This window comes from Penicillium subrubescens, assembly GCF_028828155.1.
Source record: "Penicillium subrubescens strain IBT 31985 chromosome Unknown utg000009l_segment0_segment0, whole genome shotgun sequence".
In the NCBI taxonomy this organism is placed as follows: Eukaryota; Fungi; Ascomycota; class Eurotiomycetes; order Eurotiales; family Aspergillaceae; genus Penicillium; species Penicillium subrubescens.
Window position 1 is genome coordinate 193257 of NW_026643159.1, and position 20028 is coordinate 213284.

General features: G+C 48.5%; 4 protein-coding genes across 4 annotated transcripts; 1 reads left to right on the forward strand and 3 right to left on the reverse strand.

The window, feature by feature from the left end:
• Positions 1-298: 298 nt before the first annotated feature.
• Positions 299-2700, reverse strand: N7473_011151 (dynamin family protein; the record flags this gene model as incomplete). The annotated part of the gene is made up of 7 exons (XM_057157090.1): positions 299-1606; positions 1657-1750; positions 1802-1843; positions 1906-1993; positions 2044-2191; positions 2247-2522; positions 2572-2700. 7 exons carry the CDS (start codon positions 2698-2700, stop codon positions 299-301), a joined length of 2085 nt encoding a protein of 694 aa, XP_057004212.1.
• Positions 2701-4485: 1785 nt separating this feature from the next.
• On the reverse strand, positions 4486-5533 carry N7473_011152 (uncharacterized protein; the record flags this gene model as incomplete). The annotated part of the gene is made up of 2 exons (XM_057157091.1): positions 4486-4764; positions 5168-5533. The coding sequence occupies 2 exons, from the start codon at positions 5531-5533 to the stop codon at positions 4486-4488; spliced, it is 645 nt and encodes a 214-aa protein (XP_057004213.1).
• Positions 5534-8788: 3255 nt separating this feature from the next.
• N7473_011153 (uncharacterized protein) lies at positions 8789-9629 on the forward strand (the record flags this gene model as incomplete). Its single annotated transcript, XM_057157092.1, has 2 exons — positions 8789-9069; positions 9149-9629. The coding sequence occupies 2 exons, from the start codon at positions 8789-8791 to the stop codon at positions 9627-9629; spliced, it is 762 nt and encodes a 253-aa protein (XP_057004214.1).
• Positions 9630-10144: 515 nt separating this feature from the next.
• Positions 10145-12219, reverse strand: N7473_011154 (Zn(II)2Cys6 transcription factor; the record flags this gene model as incomplete). Its single annotated transcript, XM_057157093.1, has 2 exons — positions 10145-11800; positions 11848-12219. The coding sequence occupies 2 exons, from the start codon at positions 12217-12219 to the stop codon at positions 10145-10147; spliced, it is 2028 nt and encodes a 675-aa protein (XP_057004215.1).
• Positions 12220-20028: the final 7809 nt, after the last annotated feature.

The following is a 20028-nucleotide window of genomic DNA, read 5'->3' on the forward strand; positions in this document are numbered from 1 at the left end:
ATGGGGCGCATGGACAAAAAGCGTGAAATGGTTGACCACTTCACAAGCGACTAGTACAGTAGTAGACTAGGTAGCTCATGTCATTAGTCAATGAAATCAGTTTAGAACCATAGCAATTAATAACATAAACGGGGTTTCTCCCGCATTTGCGTTTAAGGAATGGGAAAACCCTTTAGGAAAAAACCATCCCGGAGAAACCAAAGAAAACAAGAAGCAAATAACCAATATATCACCACATTGGCCGAGGAATCCACTACCTGACCATATTCCTGGACCTAGATCCCACGGCTGAGCGATATCAGAGCACAGCCCTCTTTGCAATTTCTAGAGCTTCTCGAAAACGGGCAGCTTTGGAAAGCAGATCATTTCGTCTGCTTGCCGTTGTGAAGTTCTCACCTGCAATTTCTGTCAATTTATCCTCCTCAAAATCGCCTATCAAATCAGGCGAGAATGTTTTCACGGGACCTCCATCGCCCAAAATGTATCGCTCACAAACCTGGATGACCACGTTATCCATGAAACGTTTCATAGCTACCTTGTAAAAAGCCTTCAAGATGTCATGGATGTCGAAAACAGCTTGATCCTCGTTGCTCAGATGTACTCCTTGCAGCACCCTGCTCATATCGAAACACATCCCATTACTGAGTCCTAGTTGTTCAAGTCTAACCGTGACTCTTTCTTGACGAATTGAAGACAAAGTATCGGCATAATAATGATTGACAGTTTGGAGGACACCGTCTCTTTCGTCATTCACAATGTTGAGGAGCTGATCATGTGCTTTGCGGTATGTTTCCTGTTCTGGTGGAGATAGGATTCCCCACAGCTTCTCCCTTATGTCGTCGTCAGGCAGGATGGATGACAATGTTTCCTTGTTGAAAGAGTGAACTGACGAGGCCACATTCTCTAGGTAGCGGAGCGCTATTTTTTCCCACGGACTCGACTGCTGGCGGAACATATTCTCCAGCACGACTGGGTTTACAGTTCCCGGTAACTCTGAACCTCGAGATTCAAGATAGCAACGCCTTATCCAGTCGTATATGTTTTCCGAGTCAGCTGCTGGCCTTTGAAATTCAGGGTCACTTTCATCACGGATTGTACGAAAGACTTTCGCGTGCCCGTTCGTTGCCATCGACTTCGCAAAATCCTCCGCATGTTGTCGTATGTGCATCCGAAGTTTGAGTGGGCTAAGCGCGTCCAAGTCTGCGCTATAATTTCCCCTCAATGCCTTTTCAACCTCATTCTGGTATGTTGTCGAGATACGAGTCAAGAACCTTCTTTGCTCCGCAGGGGTCTGACGGGATGGACCAAGGACCTCCAGCTCTTTTTGGGTCTCCAGAGAAAGTCGTTCAATATCCTCAACGACAGCAGGAAATTCTGAACGAATGTGGTCGTACAAAAGATGACCCAGGAAGGACTTCAGCGCGTTGATGCCGACTCGATCTTTTCTCAGCTCGGTCCAGGGATGGGCCGTTGAGAAAAACTGTTTCTCCTTTCGATGTCGTTCCTCAATAGTGACACCCGCTTGTATTTCCTGTGTAGAGCGATTTCTAACCACGAACCATCCGTGAGTGAGACGTTCGACTTCATTTTTGGCGATACTCAGAACCTATTTCGCATTCAGATTAGGAATTTCATTTCAGTGCAAATGGGACGTACGCCAGCTTCGTCTCCCGCTTGGAGAGCATCGCATTTGGTAATGATTCCAACGGTCCGCTTACCCGCTGGGTCGGCGGCTCGGGCCATGGAAAACCTGCTGACCGTCAACACCCTACATTTAGTGGTGCAGAGAAAGACTTCTTACACTTCCTGGTTGGCAAGATTATTGCGTGCATCCATAACAGCCCTTGTAAAGCAAATAAGCCAAATGCCCGCCCAAACACCCTAACGGAAGTGTACCTGACTCACAGAATGATAGTACGTTTGTCTGTCAGGTAGTCTTGGATGAGCTTTCGGATAATGGCGCGGTCCTCTTCAGTTTGAAACTTGGTCGGGTCTTCATAAATAATCAGCACCAAGTTCAATATGCACGCGTGGTTACCTTACTGTGAAACAAGCCTGGAACATCCACAACGCTGAGGTGCCGATGATCTGGTCCTGAAAGCTCAATCTTGAGGATATCATCTGAGAACCTTTTTTCTACATCTTCCAGGTTGGCTGTCTTTGGGCCAGGTACCCCCATACAAGTCGCCGCCTATTAAATAGTTAGTGAAAATGTCTTCATCCCTAACAGTCCACATAATTCGCACCTCATCAAAGATGTCCTCAAACTCCTGGTATCCAAACTCGACGGCTGCCAGTCTCCTCTCAAATGCAAGAAGTCGCTGGTTCAGGGCTTCGTCTAGACGCGAAGTGGGTCCCGGGATGATCGTAATCCTTGCTTCGGCGTCTTCCGCGGGCGCTCGACGAAGGACTATCTGGGTGGCAAATCTCGTGCAGAGATCACTGGCTACCGGAAAAGAAAGGCCTGTCAACCCTTCCAACAGGGACGACTTCCCGCTGGATTGATCACCGACCACAACGAGCTGTGATAGTTCAGTAACGCGTCTCTTCAGAGGAGCTTTTTCAACCTACCTGAGGAAGGGACACATTCTCACTGATGCCCAATTCTCGGAGTCTATCGATGATCCCTAAGAGCCGTAGACGCTTTTCATTGTCTAAACCTTCTGCCTCTGTAAGGTCGATCCCCCGTTGCCTGGTCATGCTGGATGAGATATCTGGATTCTTAGTTTGAGAAAAGTAAAGGAGCGCAGCGTAGAAAAACCTTGATTTGCAAAAACCAATAACCGCCCAGCAGAATCTACGTAGGATTCTGGTATTTATAATTGATGGCAAGTATAGGACAAGTCCGTCTTTTGGCAGTGTGGTTGCAATGTTCCCTTGCCTACGCATGCATGCTACATTCTTTGGCTGGTATTAGCCAGGCCAAGGACACCAAGATACGCCCTGGACCAGCCTAAAATTGCAAGATAGGATTGTAAAGAATGCAGTCACCTTAATAACAAACGTAATGCTAAGATTTCTCATGAATAATGTGCTAGCCGCGTTACAGTGTTCCAATTGTTCTTTTCATAGGAATGGAGTGTAAGTGTAAGTTGTGACATTGATTTGCATATCATTGACTGCGTGCCTAAAGAATTCAGCTTACAATACATGATATCTCGTGATGATGTTTAGTTGCTTCTTTCAAAATAATAATTCGGCTTTGCCACCAAGAAACCTTACTAACAAATATATTTGGAAGCTTAAGCATCAAAAGTTGTTTAGGTTTTAGGTGAAGGATTGGCGCTAGGCAGAATTGCCATACCTGTGAATCAGCAAGATTTGCGAGCGCAGACCGGGGGATCGATTGGCATTTGGCCATGCGTCGCAAATTTTACTCGTGCAATACTCGCTTCAGTCCCTTCTTACAGAGGCCTTTGAGGAAATCTTCAAACTTCTACATACGTATTGAGATCCTGGGAATCTAGTTGGTCGTGGAGTCATAGATTATGAACGAACCCGGGGGATATTTTGCACGTGTTTTCAAAACGGGACTCTGATAGTGCCCAGGAGCAATATCTTGTGAGAGTCTGGTAAACCTGTGGAGATGGGGTTTGACCACGCATGTGTTCCGATGCGCATGGTCAAAATAGGGACAGATCGCCCAGAGTACCGTAAGACTTGCGTTCTTCAAGTATGTTCATAAGATTCCTCTTAGTCTCTTAGACTAGCTCCGTACCCGACTAGAAAAGTGTAGAAATCTGTAGGCAAGGGTATCCAGGAGCATATAAATTGACTAATAGCTTGATTGACAGTCAGGGTTCACGAGGCACAATGGTTGGTCTGTTGGTTGATACCCTGATCCCTCGCAATAACAAGTTGGTTTACCCAACTAAGCCAAAATACGAACCCGTACCTAGCCTAGGAGGCTGTGCTTTATAATCCAACTTGACAAGCGATAACGTAATTCACGGTCGAGCGAGCCAACCCAAAACACCATACTAAACGCGATTTTTTAGGTCATGATATATCAACAACGAGAACATATTTTTATTTAATTTTCAATTTACTATAACTCTCTAGTATTAGAAATAGTTTGGTATAACTTATATATTCAGGAAATGATTATTTAATTATATTACCAAAAATATGCCCCAATCAAGGGATAGGGATATATATATGTACATTATCATGCCCTAAAATATTCTTAGAGCCTATAAAAATAATTAGTGTAACATATTCAATACCAACATATTTCAAAGACTATATAATTAGCCTTCAACGTTGGAATATGAAGTTGTGAAAAATCGCATTTAGTACGGTGTTTTGGGGTGGCTCGCTCGACCGTGAATTACGTTATGCATGCTACCTCAACTATATTATACGTCCGTGTACGTATGTGTAGAATTTTCCACTTCCTGAAGACGAACTAAGAGTGTTCTCCGGTTCCTTTCTGATAACTTTTTAACATCCGCATACAGGTAGCTTGTTATTGTACTCTTGGTGCTATAAGATCTCTGGGTATAGTCCACCTGCTAAGGGTAATACGGCTAGGATATCGTCAATCTCAGCCATCTCCTCGTTCGAGGTACCAATCAGCTTGCTATTCTCCTCCACTCGTTCTGCAGTGGTGGCCCTGGGAATAGGAATGATAGTAGGAATCCCGGGACGTCTAGATGGCGCTGTAGTCCTGTTGATCGCGAGCTCGGCCGGGGTGGAGCGTTTCTTCTTCGCGATCTCCTCGACCTTCTCCACCAGCTGCACATTTTTGTCGAAGTTTTCCTCCTACTACTATAACAAACCTGCGCAACACCTGCCTGTATGGCAACCTAGTGAATTTCGGCGGTATGCCAGAGCAGACTTCGAACCAGGAGAACATCGAAAACTTGTCCCTATCTTTTGGCCTACCCGAGACTTCGGTTACAAGGTCGAGGCCTACCCCCGGACGCAGTTCAGACTCATTTCTGCTAGACCGTAACGGGCCATAAGAGGGTGTTGCGACCATCACACTAGCGCCCTCGCCTTCTTATCAGTTGGCCAATCTCCCTCTCTCTTTTCATATTTTCAGAATCGCTGGAAGTTTAAAGAGAGTAACGGCGAGCCTTGTGGAGGGTCGTCCAATTTTCTGAATTGGCCGGTCAATATGCCTCTGCCAATAGGCGAGTAGGCGAAGATTGGAATCCTATACCGGGCCCAAGCCAGCTACGGCACCAATCTCTAGGATATCGGTAGAGATGGCAGAGAAGCTATTTCTGTTGATATCTATCATAGTGTTTTGGAGGGCTGAGCTCTCTCTGTAGGTTGTCTCAGCCTCTACGGCGAGGACCCAAGTGTGTTTCACGGCCTCATGAATAGTCTCAGCCCGAGCCTCGGAGACCGCAAATCCTCCGATCTTGCCGGTTTTGATATACTCCTTCTCGATTGGGCCAAAGATCACATCCAGAGGGACTGCTAGGTCCCGACGGCCGAATTCAAATATATCGGTTTTCTTGCGGCCATTCGGGTGCGCAATACAGTCATCTAAATCCTCGGCGCGTATTCTCCGGCGAGGCATCGTTCTGGTGGGTTTGGGGGTTGACTCCACCCCTAATATTCAGGGAGTTCTAGTACTTATCAGTATCTTCAGGGTACTTTCCCAGATATTCCTTGAGGAGAACGTGGCTGTTGTACTTAAAATGGCCCATAGAATTCACCGCCGTTCTGAGTGTACTTATAGCAGCATTAACTGAGAAGTGATCATAGCCCAGCGTCTTTCGCCGCTAGCAAAGGTCATCTCAAGTCATATCACTCAAAACAGGAAGGAGATGTATCCTTGGTAGGGGAATGGGAGCGGGGGAAAACACAAGGCTTGTGTAGCCTCCACAAGGGTCTTCCTTGCAGGAGTTCATACACGTACTGGCAGCGAAGCTCCAGTGAACCTCCGCCGAAAGCTTGCCGACTTACCAGGGTCCAGGTAGTCTGAGGCACCGGCATCTGTGGATAACCTCATGTCAGGTATATCGTAACATTTTCGAGCTGGTGCTGCCGTCAGAGAATGTGAGCTATTGGGAGGACGAAGATCCGGACTGTTGACAGGAGGAGGGGGAGACCCAGGATTCCAGTTCCTCTTTTCCTGGAGCTTACCGATGAAGGGCAGAATGTCGACCTTGCATAGCAAGAAGAGACTAGCCGATCGATAAAGTGCGTCAGAGAGAGACGTGACAATCTCTAAGCCATCCAGATCGGATGCTCTGCCAGCCGTCATCTTTCGTGGCGCATATCAGGATGAAGAGTGTGAGAGCCGCTAGGTGTGAGTTTATGGCTGATCTAGATGGTCCATTCGAACGGGCTTCGGAGCCTTTTGTTAGCACAAAGCTGGGGAACCCGAGGAAACCACCTTCGTGCAAAAGTTTTTATGACTTCAGAACACCCACAGGGTAGTGGCCTGTATCATACAAAGTACCGTCAATACTAAATACATGGCCATCTCCAATCTTAGAATAGGGGTGCGCGTATACGCGGAGCGGCGTTGATCTTGGGGATAAATAAATCCAGAAGATAAATCATTACCTTCGGAATTTTTCAAACTTGGCCGTCTTGAAATTGAGATTCTCTCCCAGCATCTGCATGGGCGTAGGACCAGTCTGAATCACCATTGACTGAGAGAAGCCGAAGAACCCCGCGTGAGAATTGAGTCTATTCAGGGTCAAGGGTCAACTATGCACTGATTGAGCACTAACCATGCACATTATCTTGCACTGGATTGAGCATCATATTGGTAGGCTAGTCATCATCCATGGAATATAATTTGCACTACAAGTGAACCCCTCAACGGTTGAGTTCCGGTTTTCGCGAGACATAACCATGTTGTTTCGAGCTGTTTGCACATATGTTGACATGCCACTTTCACAATTAGCTCAAGCCTCTTTTCCCCCACTGAGTCTCTGAAATATATTTGCGGACGTCGAGGGGCTTCATGCTTATATACGGACCTATCCCCGCCGATGGGAGAATAGACACTCGGCCACTCCATTTCAACAACCACAGATGATTACGAAACATTTCGCAACACCGCGCATATCATTTCCTTCTTATTTACACCGTCAAGGATGCGAAGAAAGGTTGTCGGCCACCTGGCGGACACTAAGCCCGCTAACAATAAATCACGAAAGCCATCACTTCCTCAACCAATTGCCTACCTGTCCATCCAACCTAAGCCCTGAAACCACCCCCCGAGACTGTTTTACTTTCTTTACACCTAACAATAAGATTGAATGTGCCTTGCTGATAAAAGGCTATAGCTGTTCAACACATGTGGCCGAGCCTCCTTTTTGGCGGGATATACAAGGGTAAAGGCATCCTCCATGAGTGGATAAAGTTGATTGCGAACTCCCGCCTCTTCTACAGCGCGTGGCTTCACTCAGCGCAGAGCACCTCCTCCTTCGGCGGAGAGCACCAGAACAGGTAAAAGCACTGCTAGTTTCATTTGAGTAGCTCTATTTCATTGCTATACTTATTTCTGAAAACAGCCACAACTGAGAATGGGCCAACAACCTCTGAATCAAAGCCTGCACTATTTCTCTATAGTGGGAATCAAAATCTAGGCAGAAATGGAATGCACATTTACCGGATTCGGCCAAAGGCAACCGCACGTTATGTACAAGAGATAAATAGAATAATGTAATGAAATCTCTGGTGGATATGTGCAGGGCGGGCAGGGCGGGCAGGGCAAGGGAAAGTCAAACATAGAAGGCGACGCGCATAAGGGATGGAGTGGCTGAACGTCTAATGAGTTTCGCGATACAAATTACCACATAACGTGCATTCAAGACGAAGGGAGCTAACTGAACAACACGTGGTTGTTTTGAATTGGGCCATGTCGATGATGGGATGAATTAAATACACCAAACGCTACACTACTGAAAGCTACTGCGCGCTTTGGGTGGGCCTATTGGATGGGGCTAAAGATAGCGTTAATTGACAAAAGCACGGAGAATACGGCCTGGAGTTATATGCTGAGCGCTAGGGGTCGCTTCAAACGAAGCATACGCACACGGCAGGCAGAGCCCTGATTCACGACAGTGCCTTAAGCAATTGTCCATCCGCAAGCCCCCAAAAAATAAAACGCCATAAAAAGGAATCTCTATATAGGAGTATTCCGTGTTGTCGAGTTGTCGAGTTTCGTTTCTTCCAGGTCATCCATCCCTGACCCAGACTAGAACAGGTACTCGCCCAGCAACCTAACACATGGTGGGCAGGCAAAGAAGGTTGTTCGGGTGTCCGGCAGTGGTGCGGCGGTCAGGAAGTCATCTACAATCAACAAGGCTTGGGAAAATCCAACGATGGGGCTTGAAAATGGAGCCAAAGATCACTCCATGCTAAGCGTGTAACTTCTCTAAGAATATGATACGGACGGTCGTTTGCCTGTCATTGGTAAGTGTCTCGAAATTCAGTACCATTCGGGGACCCCAGGGACTCGGACGATCACGATCAGTGCCACGGGAAGTAATGTGGGGGCTCATTGAGTAAGTGGGGTGGGTTGGAGTTTGTCTCACTTCAGCCATCGGGGGGCCCCGAACCTTTCTCCTTTTGGGGCGGTGTCCCTGTCATGCATAGCTAGCGCGGGCTGCGATTGGCTCAAAGCCAAATTCTGCAATCGCGAATTTCGGCCCCAACCGCAAAGCCAATAAAATAGCCGAGCACCGATATTGTATATCGTACTTTTGTTAGCTCCTCAACCCCCTTATTGCCAGCCGTAGACATCTTTAACCTGAGAATTTTCATGGGACTTTGACTGAATACTGGCAAGCCTTCCTAACAGTTTGGAGCGATGTCCGCAACAACCACAATCCTCCCTCTAACGACGACTTTCATTGCTCCTCACGATCTTTGCCTACAGTCTGCCAACGTTGAACTGTCCTTCAATGGAATCAGCACCGACACCTTCTATACACTCGGGCCAACAACGAGTGACTCACGATGTTTCCCGCCGGGTTATACTTCGGCCTCGTTTTTCTCACCGGGGCTGTGTCCGAGCGGCTATTATTACGCATTCAACTCAACAGTCAACATTGGGGACCTGGTTGAGACGCGCGCATCTTGTTGTCCTCCGTAAGTAACCAAAAACAACTGCTGTGCTCGGTAATAGTATCTTTAGTTAGAGATTTGCGCTCATATAATCGCAACCCAGGAAATATATTGCTAATCCCACTAAAACGGGGGCGAGATGCTCAGCGGATTACTACGGAGGACCTACTGTCATAGGCACAGTCTATGCAAATGCGGTATCGGTCCGATGGCAGTCCACCGACTTCATCACAGCCCCCAGTACTATAATATCCGGAATAACAGTCCCAACAACAACACCCAATATTCAGAATACATCTACCAAATCTGAAGAACTCGCTTCAAAGAGCCATCCGGTGTTGACCACAGGTGCAAAAGTCGGACTAGGCCTCGGGATTCCTCTGGGACTAGTCTTTGTTCTTGCTCTATTCTTTTTCATCCGACAAAAACGACGCGGAGGTCCCCAAAAAGATCCTGATGAATTCGTTGACGGGACCGAAGATGAGAAATTGTCGCCTTTAGAGATGCCTACATCGACCTATTTCACGCCGGAGTTGCCCAGCCTGACAGCTTCCGGTGTATCCAAGCCAGTGGAGCTAGAGTAGTCAATATTAGCACCGCTGGCAAAATGCGAGGCTGGTAACCGATGTCGGGCGGGACAAAAAGTTTAGGGACCAGTTTTGTACTATGATATGTTCATGGATTTTGCTATACAATGGGAGTTTCGGTACGAATGAGGACAATAATATGGAGTACCGACCTTTTCTTACTTTTTGGTAGGACTCGAATGTCAGATTCGTCAGGATACTATTTGGCTGATATTCCTGGAAAAAGTGTTTGTGGCCAGGGTGGTTCTGCTGGAGTCATTCTCCGGTAATGACTGAAGAGACCAATATCTCTTGCTAGAAACCAGGGGAATGCGCGTTCATTACCACTGGGACACTTCCACTTTCCTGGACTCCTCTGCTCAGCATGACTACCCGATATCCGAGATGAGAGACAATAAACAGCAAGGACGATTCCGCTCGTATTAAAATGTGACAGCATTGATCATATAGCAATGTCTAAGCAAGTAACAGCAATCAATACCTTGAGGGCAGACTGGGCCTGGTAATCAAATTTAGTTCTCTTGAAGACGAATAAGGTGATAATCAAGGTCCTGAACCATCTTCTTTGTGTCCCTGTGAGCCGAAGCTGCAGCCACTGTATCCCGAAGCAGTTTCGCTATCCCAGCATAATGTAATACTCGTAGCCTCTGAGTTTCTTGCTCAGAGAGCTGGCCTGAATTTGCTTGAGATAAGTTTGCGTTCTCCACGGTTTGGGAGTCTAGTAGCTCCCAATGTCGTTTACCGCGCAGACATACCCAGTCGCATACGTCTGCACAAATGTTCCGCAAAATCGATGGCGCAAGGTCCACCAAGGGTCTTCTTCCAGCATCTTGGTCGGCAGGCCAAGGTCTTCGGATCAACTCTGCCAAATCTACGGCTTCGAACATAGCCTGAAGACTCTCGTATTCTATACGGTGGGTCACTGCTTCCGTCCGGATTGAACCGTTATCCTGCCAGCCGTATCGAGATACACAATCATCAATTTGCATGTAGCAATCGATTTCAAGAGCCCACAAAATTGTGTGGTAGAGATCGATTTGTCTGCTTGTAGAAACTGGAGTTGATTTCCAATAAGAGCGCTCTTCTAGGGTGAGTTCGTCCGCTCTGTCCTTTGGAGTCCGTCGCTCTGAGGGGAAGGTGCGCTTGCGCCACTCGTGAAGCAGCTCATATAGACAGATTACATCCCGGTAGTCGATACCTGCCTCAGGGGCTGCAGGATTGCAAAGAGTTCGGAGTATCCTCCGCGCGATGATGGCCAGGCCGAGCATGGCATCCAGATAACCTCCTCCACCCCGACACGAAGTATCCTCAATCATGCTCAACTCATCATCTGGAATGACAGAAGTTGTCTTGCGCGAGAGACACTGAAAAGAGTCAAGCGTATACACGTGAAAGTAGAGTAGCATATAACGCTCGTCAGCACGTGCTAACAATCCCGAGGGGTCCGATGCCATTGGCTCTCGATTCGGACCCTTTAGAGTTTCCTTAACAAGGGAATCATATGCGAAAAGTCGTCTCCACTCGTGTTTATAGCCCAAAAATAAATGTGGACTCTTATATTTCAAATCCATCATGAGTGCCATCGCTTCAAGGTCATCAAGGCGCAATCGCTCAGAGCCATCGCGGCTCACCCCGACCTCCATGATTTCATCCATGCACATGACAACGAGTAACTTTTGTTTTTCCCATTTGTCTTTCGCATTCGTGAACGGTATACCGCGGGACGCGATGGCTGCAAGAAGTGTCGGGCTGCATATCCCTGCTCTCAGGTCTTCCCAAAAAGCATCTTCTGGGATGAAGGGATGAAAAATTCCGGGAATATCAAAGTAGGCACGCAGTGACTCAGCGAGATCTTTGACCGTAAGGTGGCACTTCACAAAAATATCTTGATCGAACTTTTCGCGGGAATGCACCAACCGATCAACTAGAAATTGTAATACGTGGGAATGTGCTAAGCGAAAATCGTTGGACGCGATATCTGGTTGAGGGAGCTTCGGGCTCACCGGCGCAGATTGCAGGCTCGGAAGGGTTGATGAATCCGGCGAGTGCGAAATTTGTGAGTCTGGGAAGGTGGATGTCACGCTTGGGCTCCGAAAGCTCGCAGCTTGTTCATCTACGACGAAGATACTTCGTAAAAATGCGGCCCCGCTGAAGCTTAGCCGGGGGGGCTTTGCAAAACTTGATGGAGCCCGGGCTCAGATGAAGCAGCAGTGACCTCCATGGTGGACGGAGAGGAGAAATGCGTTGGGTCACTGCGCAGGCGAGAGAGTTCATGGGGCTCCACAATGCTAGTACTGCGGCTGCTACTGGGTGGTAGATCGAGCAGTGAATCCTGGGAAGTTGACCCAACGGGGTTAATTCCGTTCTCCCACACACTGGACTCTCGGCTGGGGCTCCGGGCCATCACACGTTGGCGCTTGGGTACATCTGTTTGCTCAAAGGCTTCAGAATGGCATTCCCTTTTCTGGGTGATGCATCTTGAGCAACCTGCCCCTCCTTGGTCAATCCGGGAAGAACGGTCGCATTTCCTCTTCTGTTGATGGCAAAGATCGCAGGACCTCCGCGGGGCTCCTCGCTTAACGGGCATAGTGAATATAGTGAATGTTTGGAAAGCAGTGACGAGTCCTGATAATAGATAGGAGGGGTGAGATGTTGAGAGAGAAGAGCTGGAGGTTCAGGATGGGACCTTTTAAAGGGCGAGATGGGATGGCGCGACTGTAATCGCCGCAATAACCTTATAAGGGGTTAATTCGCGAATCTCCGCACCAATTCATCGCCGCACCAATTTCCCGCACCCAATTTCCGCACCTAATTTCCGCACCCAATTTCCCGCACCCAATTTCCCGCACCCAATTTCCCGCACCCAATTTCTCGCACCCAATTTCTCGCACCCAATTGTGTTCATTTTCCACAGCGATAAAGACTGAAATTCTCTAGTCAGTACCGGTGAAAGTTTCTAGACTGCTATTTACGCAATTGTGTAGATGAAATTTTACATCGAGCTCTCACGCAGTGATCGGTGCAGGGTATCACTGATTGGAAGAGTCTGTCAAGGCGTTTGCTTGGCGTGAATTTTATGGCAGCTCTCTCCAGGGTAAACGTGTCAATGATTGACTGGAAAGCTGGGGACTTATTGAGACTGGTGGCGAGGATGCGAAAAGCTGCACGACGGGGTCTATGTCCGCGAGCTTTGTTGTTGTTTTTCTATTTCAGCCAATGTGGTGGGAAGTGTTACAGTAACTAATGCAGACAGTCTCCTCGCGGGCACTACTGACCGAAAGTCAATTTAGGGATCGTATGTGAGGAAAAACGAGTAGCTTGAGGCTTTCAGGAGAAATAGAATCTCAAGCAGAGTCCAAGTATCGGCTTATTGTGTAGTCGTGATCGGACAAGAAAGCCGGGTCGTGCATACAAACGTGAAATGGGCCGGGGTCGCACCATCTTCCTTGACTGCCTCGCTTGCTGAATGCGTCGGGCCCACCAGAGACCACGATGGGACCTTTCCGCTCTTATACCGGGCAAAATTGGGGTACCAGCTAAAGCTCCACAACGGTCGTTATATCGATTTGATTTCTTCTCACGGGGATGGGTGGTCAGGTAGCTTAGAATTATAGGTAACGACAGATGCGGGAATTGATAGGAGCTTTGTTACAGTACGGTACGGAACCACCGATTGAATTTGGCGGTTCGAGTTAAATACTGTCTGTTGGTCGGACGCCCCGTTGGTGGTTCAGAATCGCGACACTGGAAGAACCTGTGCAGCCGCGATTCCTTTTTGCGCCAAACCATACGATCTCCAGGAGTTTCTATCGCGTTAAGATCCTAGGAGGGTACAGTAATGTCCCCAGGGATGTAATCAGTGTTTCTGGTTCCTTCCAATTCGCTGCGCCGAAAGGCCAGAAGAATATCGGAACGGGAATCCGAAGTGGGCTCCAACTTAAGGACATACATCTAGTATCATCTACCTACAAGTTACTACAGGCTAGTATTTCCACTGACTTTACACCGTGCTTCTATTGGTCGAGCGCCCTTCCAGTGCTTTAAAACAACGACTGCGAAGAAAGCTATTTCGAACAGCCACCTGGTGAACCGCCACTTTCTTATGCCACCAAGACCTTACGTCGGGGACTGCGTCGGAGTGCCACGAAGCGGTGGTGAGGCTGCTACTGGAGACAGGAAAATTGCAGATAGGGCAGGTACGTCTTTTCTGTTATTTGGAAAGAGTTTCCGCTGACTACTAGCTTCGTTATGCACCTTCCTCACAGCGAGATCATAACGCAAGTTATCCTTTCGAAGCAAATGGCTTTTATTGGAGGACGGAAGTGGCCTCGCGAGTGATGCAATAGAAATAGTCGTCTCGCTACTGTGACTGTACTTTGAGGATTGGAAGGAGGACCGAACTTATCCTTATACTGACGAGGCAAATCTAGATACCATCAGTCGGCGCATGTTTTGGAGACAATGCCTGAAACCAACCGGAAGTTCCGTGCATTAATGCCTGAGGCACTGATTGATCTGAGCCAAGGGTTGAGTAAGCGGGTAAACAACCAGACTCGCATCCTCCCGTAACAGTCCATTCCCTGTGCCACCTGGGCCCCCCTACTCTGTTGACTTCAATTTGTTTCGTTCAATTGTCTGATAAATACTTCTTTCCACAAGGGATGGAGGAAACGATCGCCGAATTACGACGTCAGCTTGAAGAACAACAACGGCTCCGAGAAGCGGCAGAGCGCCGTGAAGGGGAAGAGAGACAAGCGCGAGAGGAAGAGAGAAAGGCGCGAGCAGAAGCAGAGCGGCGAGTGCAACCCAACACACTGTTTCGCCTTCTCGATCGCTGTCATGTCTCTCTGTCTCAAGCAATCCGAGTTGAGACGGATGCGACCCTCACGACACAGGGCGACGCGACCGACCCAGTGAACCGACTTTACCCTAAGCGCATCGTCCCTTGGCTTGACTTCCCCCAACTACAGGAACAAGTCTGGGAGAAATTCGACCGCACCGCTGCCTTTACCTCGCGCGCCCTTTTCCCTTCTGACACCCAAATCGATTATGTTGCTACGAATATACAGAATAGCCCAATCTATTCAGAAGCGTCTCTTCGGAATTTTGAGCGAGACACGGTGGATAACTTTGTTGAAAAAGTCATTAAGGCTTTGCAAGACGATGAACCCCTTCGACAGGAGTTTGGAATCCAAGGTCGAGTCACGTTCTATGACCGCGCAAACCCATCGGAAACTTCCCTGGAGAACAGCCTGGAGCAGATGAATCTTCAGGACGCGCGGACACCCCAACGACCGGCGAACGCTAGACGTGGAAGAGGCAGAGGAAGGGGAAGAGGAACGGCGCAGAGCCAGAAGAGGGATGGTACTGGACGAAGACGCAATCGCCGCGCCGACCAGTTCTGCGTGCACCTTGTGGCTGATGAACGACAAATACCAGTGTATGCAGTGGAGTTCAAAGCGCCGCACAAGGCGACAATCCCCGAATTAGTGGCGGGTCTACACCAGATGGATCTGGCTCGCGATGTCATTGACCAGGAAGGCGACACATTTGAATTTTATGCCACCCGCCTCGTTGCCGCCGTGGTCACTCAGATATTCTCGTACATGGTCGACAGTGGAGTTCGATACGGCTACATCTGTACTGGAGAGGCTTTCGTTTTCCTCCACATCCCAGAGGATGATCCTACCGTTGTTCAATATTTCTTGTGTATCCCGAATCAAGATGTGCAGGCGGACGATGGATTGCGTCTCCACCGGACAGCCATCGGTCAAGTGCTTGCGTTCACCCTTCAAGCGCTGGCCGTCGGACCTCCGACTCAAGAATGGCACGATGCGGCACACGATAAGTTAACGACCTGGAAGGTCGAATATCTAGACGTGCTGAGAGAAATCCCCGAAACTCTCCGTAAAGACCCGCGGGCCTCTAATTATCGGCCCTCGCACTGGAAACGAGAGCGGAAACGAGATCGGAAAATACACAACACACGCTCTCGCGCTAGCTGTCAACCAGGTGCATCTACACCGAAGCACTCCTCGACTGAAGGCAGCGGCAGTGATCAAGAATCGCACTCGCCGTCTACCGCGGCAGCATCGCGCAGCCGATCGAGCCGCGGCCGAGGCAACAACTGCCAATCAACTAGAGGAAGCGAAAGGACACGAGCCGACCGGGGCAACAAACAGACTTCTCGAAAAGACAGGCATTCTACACGACCATACTGCACCATCGCCTGCATCCGTGGTATGGTCAACCGAGAACCTCTGGATACAAAATGCCCTAACTGGAAACTCCACGGTGGTCAGAGACACTCCTTGGGACCGCAGGAGTTCACTCGCCAGCTTCATCGTCAACTTGCCCGAGATCGAGATCTTGGATTCGAACAGCTGCACGTCTGTGGTCGGACAGGCTACCTCATGAAAGCCACCCTCCTTTCGCGCGGATACACTGTGACCATTAAAGCTACGACTGTGGAGAAGCAGCATCGCCTCCAAGCGGAAGTGGACAATTATCACCATCTCAGGAGTTTGCAGGGACAACACATCCCTGTCTGTCTTGGGGACTTTAAGCCTCGCGTTGCATATTGGTACCACGGCGAATTAATGGCCCGAATGATGATCTTGAGCTGGTCTGGAACGCGGCTTCAACATATCATCAATGATGGGAATTCTAGCTTCTTCCACCAAGAGCGCGACAAAGCTCTGGCTGTGCTTCGGTCGCGCGGAGTTATCCACGGCGACAGTGCGTGGCGTAATATGCTGTGGGATAACCTGAGTGGCCGTCTGGTCGTCATTGACTTGGAGGATGTGAAATGGTTGAAGCGCCCTCGGGCCCTTGAACCCACGTCTGGCAATACGCGACGCAATCATTGCGTCCGAGCAAGGGAATATAAGAACGGCTTGAAAAGAGTGGAAAACTGCGATATAGCGGTACATTAAGGTTCTGGCTGTTCATTTGAAAACAATGCAAAACATTACTTCACAAAACTTCGAGACCTCTCCAAGCCCGTGTACCAACTAGGTATGGTGCAACAAGAGCCCAACTTCTTCAGCAACGCAATTACCTCTTTGTCCTTCCCAGGTATGCTGCTAGACATACATTCCATCAACCGGCCTCTCTCTGTCAAACACCCTTGAAAATTTCTTGCTTGATTCCGCGGCTAACTCCAAGTATTTATAGCTCACTTGATTGGCGTCCGCCTCAGCAAGAGCATGTGCGATTGCCGCGATGTTTTTGATCTTTCTGGCAGTCAGCAAGTGAGAAGTACATATCAGCGCTCTGGAACCCACCTCTCGTCCATTCAGGGCTAAAGACTCCAATCGTCGGAGGTCGTGCTCCTCAACAAGGGCAGGACCTTGCATTGTACGTGCTCTGGCCAGAAAGGTTGACCAGAGACCTCTACGAAAGTCCTTGCTCAGGTCTTCATACTCGATGATCAAATGGATCCGGCTCAGAATTGCATCGTCAAATTGAATACCCCGATTCGAAGTCAAGAAGAGAACTCCTTGATAATATTCCAGCTTTCGCAGGAATATGGTCACCAGTCGATTGTGGTTGTCATGGAGCGCTGTGCGGCTTGCCATGAACGCGTCCGCTTCATCTAAGAGTAGTATAGCATTGAAGTGCTTCGCGATTTTGAAGATGACTTCAAGCTGTGCTTCAAGCGCATGAGAATCTCCGTGGTCAACAACAAGTTCGCCTGCAGATATCTGGCAAAGTTAGCATGGCCACAATCAGCGCGACGAAGGGTTCCTACCGAATAGAGAGGGAGCTTGAAATATTCCGAGGTTGCCTCAACCGTGAATGTCTTTCCGACACCTGGTGGGCCACTAGGAAGAGTTAGCTCTAAGTCATGGTATATTATAGACAGTTTCTGACGTACTTCAGAAGGATGTTGAGACCTTGGCCCTTTCCATCAATTATGTCGTCAAATGGTATTGTCGGTATCAGGCCTAGGCGGGTTTTCGACATCGACAAGAGGAGTTTCTTCTTCTCTGAAGGGATTTGCAGGCAGTCGAACGATTCGGGTGACCAATCCACGTCTCTAAGAGAACTGACTGCGCACTCCACTGCAATCAAATTAGTCGGTCGCCAAGCAGTTGTCAGTCGTCTCACGTACGGAACATTTTCTCCTGGAAACTGAAACAGCATACTGTTGGGCAGGCGACCAATAAATCGGTCTCGCTCAGTTTTTGTGCATCCACACCGTCTCCTCTCATTTTCTCCTTCTCTCGCTCGCGGTCCTCCATCAGCATCGCCCCCAGGTCAATGACTGCAATTCCATCCTTGTCCTTCACCCCTAGGTCGCGGAGTGATGGTCGGGCGTAGTTTGGCTGCATTTCATGAAAAAATGCGGCGTCCACTGCCACTCGACTGCTGACGTTGACTTTGATCGCCTTCCCCTTGTTCATAAAGAACGCACTGCCTTTACACTGCCGAGTATGCGAGCCGGCCAAATCCCGAAACTTTTGGCCTCTTTCGACCAGGTCTTTCCGGACTTGCTCGTGCCTTGGATGGTAGCGGAGAGGAAAGGCCTCAAGGCTCTCGATCGGCTTTGACCCCCGAAACTTTGCCACACGCAGGAATATTCCGGCCTCGCCGAACTTGACTCCGTCATAATCCATGAATCGGCACTCGAGATTCCACCACGTCTCATCCCTTTGTGTCATCTCTTCCCCCGCGTCGAATCTGACACATCGCGGCTCCTTTGTGCCAAGGCATGTGGTATAAACATGGCCACCAGGCTTGAAAAGCGCCCAAAGAAGGTCATATGTGATATGACCGTGCTCCAACATTGATTCGAGACGCTGCGAGATAGAAGCATATGCGTGCTTGAGGTGTTCGATGAGCAGGCGGAGATGCTTTGCATGTGCCGAGTCATGGTCTGAACTATTGTCTATGTTCTCCGCACATCTGTCGAGCTCTGGGAGGAAATGGAAAAGGACTTTTTGCTCAATCTAAATCCACGTCAGCACTGTCGTTGGAAATAAGACTCTGTCTCAATTACCGATGGCTTGTCCTCCGTTAGGCTAATAGCTTTGATGTCGTGCAACGACGTACGCAGGGTATCGCGTAGGCCTTCTGATTTGACGTCTATGTAGGATGTCACCTCCTTGGAATTCCGGTCTAATAAAATTATTAGTATGATTCGATCCCCTGCGCGAGGACATTACGTACCAACACGTTCACGGACAATGAATGCATATTCAGCATAGTCATCCAGACCACTGTTGGTCTCCACCGACTCTGCTATCTTGTATTTGCATGCTTCTTTGTCCCAACTTCACGCATGTCAGCCAGTTTCTAAAAAGGAATGAGAAGTGAAGTTGGTGACTCATACGTTTCCACGACTGTCTTGAATTGGGATGTCGAGGCCCACTTTTCAAACGATTTAAAATCGTCCGGGGTAGTACAGATTGAATGTTTGGGATCAAAACCACCGGAACCAGGAAGCCTTTCTTGTTCCTCGCTCACAGAATTAGACTGAGTAGGCTCCGTTGCCATGGAAAGTTCAGCTGAAGCACACTCCAGCACCTGCTGAACCATGTCGGGACCTGGTGGGGATAGGTCCTCGGAGGCAGGAGTGTTTGGAGGTTCTCGGTTGGTAAGATCGAGCACCTTTTCAAGAAACACACCAAAGAGATACTTCAGATCCTTCACGATAGCTTGAGACGTAACTGTCCCCTTCGTTGGGCTATCTGGGGGCGTCAATCCGTCGTGACAGGGAGAAGGCTTCTTCAATTCCATGTTGTGCTCGGAAGGTAAAATTGGGCAATTCTGAGAAGGTGCCATGATGTTTGATCCAGCTGATGGAATTCTTTTTGGTACAATGGAGGGGAAATGTTGAATCTGCAGGGCAAATCCAGATGAGTATACTGTTAAAGAAATCCAAGAATGAGGGAGGTTGCTCTCATTTATAACCCCCTCTGCAATCCCTGACCCCTGGTCTCAACAAAAAAAGTACGTCTACAGATGGAATGAATGGACCGGACCATGCACGGTCCTGGGAGTATTGAACTGCCGTCTAAGACAGTGTTAAGCCATCTAATGTGATTCTCTTTGGCATGCAATTTAGGAGCCATCCATCGTTTAGGTACAACAGATCTGCGTAATGCTACTTTGGAGAATTATGCCTTCCAAATTGTGTTATGAGATGAGAAACATTGTCGAATTCTTATCGATTTTTCGACGAAATTTCGATGAATTTGCGTAGGTCAGTCTGCACAGATATTCATCCTCGATTGTATTTATTTCCCTCAGATGAAGTAACAGAGGTGCTTGGAGAGATTAGCCTAAGAGTTCGACCATTATTGTTTTTATTACATTGACCTTGAATATGGCGAAAATTTTCTGGTCTCTTTCAGTAGTTCGCTTCGCTGCTTATTAAGGTCTTGCTTGA